Source organism: Cherax quadricarinatus, chromosome 86 (assembly GCF_038502225.1).
Source record: "Cherax quadricarinatus isolate ZL_2023a chromosome 86, ASM3850222v1, whole genome shotgun sequence".
NCBI lineage: Eukaryota > Metazoa > Arthropoda > Malacostraca > Decapoda > Parastacidae > Cherax > Cherax quadricarinatus.
The window spans coordinates 4,703,455-4,709,454 of NC_091377.1; the positions used below are offsets into that span (position 1 = coordinate 4,703,455).

The following is a 6,000-nucleotide window of genomic DNA, read 5'->3' on the forward strand; positions in this document are numbered from 1 at the left end:
TACCAGAAGATGGTGGTGATGTTAATGGTATATTTTAGAAAGGAGAATAGAAGTTATTGAGTAAGTGTGAAGAGGATGGCTGGAGGAAGATAGGTTGGTCAGGAGAGTATATATACTTGGGAGGAATGCCTGTTTTATCATGTTATGTTCCACTCTGTGTAGAGCTTTATCATGTTATGTTTCACTCTGTGTAGAGCTTTATCAGGTTATGTTCCACTCTGTGTAGAGCTTTATCATGTTATGTTTCACTCTGTGTAGAGCTTTATCAGGTTATGTTCCACTCTGTGTAGAGCTTTATCAGGTTATGTTCCACTCTGTGTAGAGCTTTATCAGGTTATGTTTCACTCTGTGTAGAGCTTTATCAGGTTATGTTTCACTCTGTGTAGAGCTTTATCAGGTTATGTTTCACTCTGTGTAGAGCTTTATCAGGTTATGTTTCACTCTGTGTAGAGCTTTATCAGGTTATGTTTCACTTTGTGTAGAGCTTTATCAGGTTATGTTTCACTCTGTGTAGAGCTTTATCAGGTTATGTTTTGCTCTGTGTAGAGCTTTGTCAAAGTTATGTTTCACTCTGTGTAGAGCTTTATCAGGTTATGTTTCACTCTGTGTAGAGCTTTGTCAAAGTTATGTTTCACTCTGTGTAGAGCTTTATCAGGTTATGTTTTGCTCTGTGTAGAGCTTTATCAGGTTATGTTTCACTCTATGTAGAGCTTTATCAGGTTATGTTTCACTCTATGTAGAGCTTTATCAGGTTATGTTTCACTCTGTGTAGAGCTTTATCAGGTTATGTTTCACTCTGTGTAGAGCTTTATCAGGTTATGTTTTGCTCTGTGTAGAGCTTTGTCAAAGTTATGTTTCACTCTGTGTAGAGTTTTATCAGGTTATGTTTCACTCTGTGTAGAGCTTTGTCAAAGTTATGTTTCACTCTGTGTAGAGCTTTATCAGGTTATGTTTCACTTTGTGTAGAGCTTTATCAGGTTATGTTTTGCTCTGTGTAGAGCTTTGTCAAAGTTATGTTTCACTCTGTGTAGAGCTTTATCAGGTTATGTTTCACTCTGTGTAGAGCTTTGTCAAAGTTATGTTTCACTCTGTGTAGAGCTTTATCAGGTTACATTTCACTCTGTGTAGAGCTTTATCAGGTTATGTTTCACTCTGTGTAGAGCTTTATCAAAGTTATGTTTCACTCTGTGTAGAGCTTTATCAGGTTACATTTCACTCTGTGTAGAGCTTTATCAGGTTATGTTTTGCTCTGTGTAGAGCTTTATCAGGTTATGTTTCACTCTGTGTAGAGCTTTATCAAAGTTATGTTTCACTCTGTGTAGAGCTTTATCAGGTTATGTTTTGCTCTGTGTAGAGCTTTATCAGGTTATATTTCACTCTGTGTAGAGCTTTATCAAAGTTATGTTTCACTCTGTGTAGAGCTTTGTCAAAGTTATGTTTCACTCTGTGTAGAGCTTTATCAGGTTATGTTTCACTCTGTGTAGAGCTTTATCAGGTTATGTTTCACTCTGTGTAGAGCTTTATCAGGTTATGTTTCACTCTGTGTAGAGCTTTATCAGGTTATGTTTCACTCTGTGTAGAGCTTTATCAAAGTTATGTTTCACTCTATGTAGAGCTTTATCAAAGTTATGTTTCACTCTATGTAGAGCTTTATCAAAGTTATGTTTCACTCTATGTAGAGCTTTATCAGGTTATGTTTCACTCTGTGTAGAGCTTTGTCAAAGTTATGTTTCACTCTATGTAGAGCTTTGTCAAAGTTATGTTTCACTCTATGTAGAGCTTTATCAAAGTTATGTTTCACTCTATGTAGAGCTTTGTCAAAGTTATGTTTCACTCTGTGTAGAGCTTTGTCAAAGTTATGTTTCACTCTGTGTAGAGCTTTATCAAAGTTATGTTTCACTCTGTGTAGAGCTTTATCAAAGTTATGTTTCACTCTATGTAGAGCTTTATCAAGTCATGATTCCCTCTGAGTAGAATTTGATTAAACTCCAAAAGGTTTACTCTCAACCAATTATCTCTCGACCATTTTTTTTTTACATTATCACTTCAGAAAAGTTTTTTTTGTTATTTTTCAGATGCATGAGTCACCCAGAGTTTCCCTTCTTCGAGGATTACAACGTAAAATATCGGAAGATCGAGTGGTCAACTGACACGGTATACAAGGGCGAGCACAAGAAGAAGAAATGGTTATCTGAAAACTATAAGCCCCCCAATAGAGTGAAGCTGGAGGATCGTAGGAGTCCACCAGTCATCCCTCATCCTGTGTTCAAGAAACTCACTGCAAACCAGCCTACTGCCCCACCTGAAGATCCTCTGGGAGTTAGCGAGAAAGGTGGTTTTTCCCTGCATCTCAGCAGCGAGGGACCGAAGTCGATAGCAACTTCTTCAATCGACGCGTCGTTGTCCACGCTGGCTAATTACCCGGGCAAAACCATTGAACTTCTGGCTGATGGTTTCATATGTGTCTCCTTGAGAGAACTGGGTATCATGTTCAACGGATCCTTCTTAACGACTTTACACTTAGAAACCAAAGAGATTTATAAGTACATGCAGTGCATAAATCGGGTTGCCCAGAAAATCGCTGAGGCTAACAAGAAGGAGATCAATAAGGATGTTTTCGATTTTGAGTTAGAACCTGCAGAAGAAGAGGAAACCCCTAAAGTGAAATTTAATCCCAAAGTCAAATCCTCAGTTAACGAAAATAGAGCAAATAAAAAAACCGCCAATGTATCCTTCAAAGAGTTAGCAGACGAGAAAGAGAAGATGGTGCCAGGCAGAAGAAAGATGGTGCCAGGCAGAAAGAAGATGATGCAAGGAAGAGAAAAAATGGTGCCAGGCAGAGAAAAGAGGGTGCCAGGCAGAGAAAAGATGGTGCCAGGCAGAGAAAAGATGGTGTCAGGCAGAGAAAAGAGGCTGCCAGGCAGAGAAAAGATGGTGCCAAGCAGAGAAAAGAGGCTGCCAGGCAGAGAAAAGAGGGTGCCAGGCAGAGAAAAGAGGGTACCAGGCAGAGAAAAGAGGGTACCAGGCAGAGAAAAGATGGTGCCAAGCAGAGAAAAGAGGCTGCCAGGCAGAGAAAAGAGGGTGCCAGGCAGAGAAAAGAGGGTACCAGGCAGAGAAAAGATGGTGCCAAGCAGAGAAAAGAGGCTGCCAGGCAGAGAAAAGAGGCTGCCAGGCAGAGAAAAGAGGGTGCCAGGCAGAGAAAAGATGGTGCCAGGCAGAGAAAAGATGGTGCCAGGCAGAGAAAAGATGGTGCCTGGCACAAAAAAGATGGTGCCAGGCACAAAAAAGATGGTGCCAGGCAGACAAAAGATGATGCCAGGCAGAAATAAAAAGTTGGCGTCAGACGACGCAAAGATCATGGACGACGTCAAAAAGATGGTGCCAGGCAAGAAGATGATGATAGACAACATAGACACGGAGGTATCAGAGAACATAGACACGGAGGTATCACACAACATAGACACGGAGGTATCAGAGAACATAGACACGGAGGTATCACACAACATAGACACGGAGGTATCACACAACATAGACACGGAGGTATCAGAGAACATAGACACGGAGGTATCACACAACATAGACACGGAGGTATCACACAACATAGACACGGAGGTATCAGAGAACATAGACACGGAGGTATCACACAACATAGACACGGAGGTATCAGAGAACATAGACACGGAAGTATCACACAACATAGACACGGAGGTATCACACAACATAGACACGGAAGTATCACACAACATAGACACGGAGGTATCAGAGAACATAGACACGGAGGTATCACACAACATAGACACGGAAGTATCACACAACATAGACACGGAGGTATCAGAGAACATAGACACGGAGGTATCACACAACATAGACACAGAGGTATCACACAGCACAGACACGGAGGCATCACAGAACATAGACACGGAGGTATCACACAACATAGACACGGAGGTATCACACAACACAGACACGGAAGTATCACACAGCACAGACACGGAGGTATCAGAGAACAATTCACAGCGCCAAAAGGCTGATATAAAAGCTTCACTCGCTCTTGTCTCTCAGACTTCGATCCAAGACAAACAGTCACAAAGTACAAGAAAGAAAACCACCAAACACATACGGGACAGTGACAAACCCAGCATAACCCATAAGTTTCACGAACTCCCCCGAAGAACCTTCTTACCGCGGCTTGCAAAGAACTTCGGTGAGGAGACGCCATACACAGCTGAATATGAAATAGATTGCCAGGAGGAATCCCCGGATGCTATCGACATCAACACACATGGTGCAGCTAACGAGGAGACACCTCAAGCAGACAGCAGTCAATTTCCACAACAAGAAACCTGCCGTAGCTCCATCACTAAGGAAGCAAGCAAAAGCAATAGTAGCCAAAGGTCTCAACAACATTTCGCCCCACAGACACCAAAACAAAGCATCTCCAAGACAGATAACTCAAAGACGACTTTACAAGAAAATGTTTCACTGCATCCAGAGAAAAACGAAAACATGGCAGTCAGCCAGAGAGACAATCGTAAGCGGATACATACATTAGCTCAGTCAAATATACTTAATATATTAAAAACACGGCGACAGTAACTGGTTCACTCCCTGAGCAAAGACAAGGCGACAGTAACTGGTTCACTCCCTGAACAAAGACAGGGCAACAGTAACTGGTTCACTCCCTGAGCAAAGACAAGGCGACAGTAACTGGTTCACTCCCTGAACAAAGACAAGGCGACAGTAACTGGTTCACTCCCTGAGCAAAGACAGGGCAACAGTAACTGGTTCACTCCCTGAGCAAAGACAAGGCGACAGTAACTGGTTCACTCCCTGAACAAAGACAAGGCGACAGTAACTGGTTCACTCCCTGAGCAAAGACAGGGCAACAGTAACTGGTTCACTCCCTGAGCAAAGACAGGGCGACAGTAACTGGTTCACTCTCTGAGCAAAGACAGGGCGACAGTAACTGGTTCACTTCCTGAGCAAAGATAGCCAGAGGTACAACTAAACTAAAAATTTGAGTAACAATGAAAACCCAAACGAGGCTTGTGCCTCGTTTGGGTTTTCAAGGCATACCAGCCTCTCCGCAAAGCATTCCAACCTCTCCACAAAGCATTCCAACCTCACCACAAAGCATTCCATCCTCTCCAAAAGCCAGATTAACATCTCCACAAGGCATACATGTAACATCTTCACAAGCACACATGTAAACATACCCAGAAACAGACATGCAAAAGTGTTCGCAAGCAGACATACCACACAACACAAAAGAGTGACGAGCCAGCCAAGACACACCCTTCAAAGAAAACATTCTCACATTCCAACCAGAAGAACAAACTGAAAACTGAAACCAGGCAAAGAAATATATATATATATATATATATATATATATATATATATATATATATATAATATATAAAATATATCATTTAAAGTATAGTGGATTCGAGGCTAAATAAACTCGTTTTCTATTGACAAATATTGACAAATATTATAAGCTTGTAAGGTATACTGTTTTTTCTCTCGCGTTTTTTTAATGAGTGATACATTTTTCTAAATTAACAGGGCCGTAAAAAACGGTATAACAGTAATTTTAGATTCGTATAACAAGACTTTTTTATTTGTATGAGTAATAACATTGTCGAAAGTTTTTTTCAATAAAGGTGGAGTTCTTTATTTGTACAGTGTTTCACCCCAGGACAGTGTTCCAGGGAACACTGTTTCGCTCAGTGTTGGGCGAGACGTTCGTCAAATGCTCCAAACTTCCGCTAATGTACCACACTAATAAAATATTTACCTTCTATATTTATATGTTTCTATATCCCCAGACACTGTATGACCCCTACTGATTTAGCGCTCTGCACGTGAATGTAATAATAATAATCATAATGATACTACTGCTACTACTACTACTACGATTACTACTACGACTACTACTATTACTACTAATGCTACTACTACTACTACTAAAATAATAATATGTCTCTTAAACCAACAACT

The 6,000-nt window shown here is 41.0% G+C and overlaps 1 protein-coding gene across 2 annotated transcripts in view; it reads left to right on the forward strand.

Annotated features, from left to right (window-relative positions):
- Positions 1-5,809, forward strand: part of LOC128702987 (uncharacterized) — a 32,413-nt gene extending 26,604 nt beyond the window's left edge. Inside the window, exon 9 of one of the 2 annotated variants that reach the window (XM_053797498.2) lies at positions 2,076-5,809. In XM_053797498.2, the coding sequence (XP_053653473.2) occupies positions 2,076-4,596 (2,521 nt within the window). In that variant the 3' untranslated portion in view covers positions 4,597-5,809. The remainder of the gene's footprint in view (positions 1-2,075) is intronic. The other variant, XM_070103585.1, reaches the window with a different exon arrangement.
- The last annotated feature ends 191 nt before the right edge of the window (positions 5,810-6,000 follow it).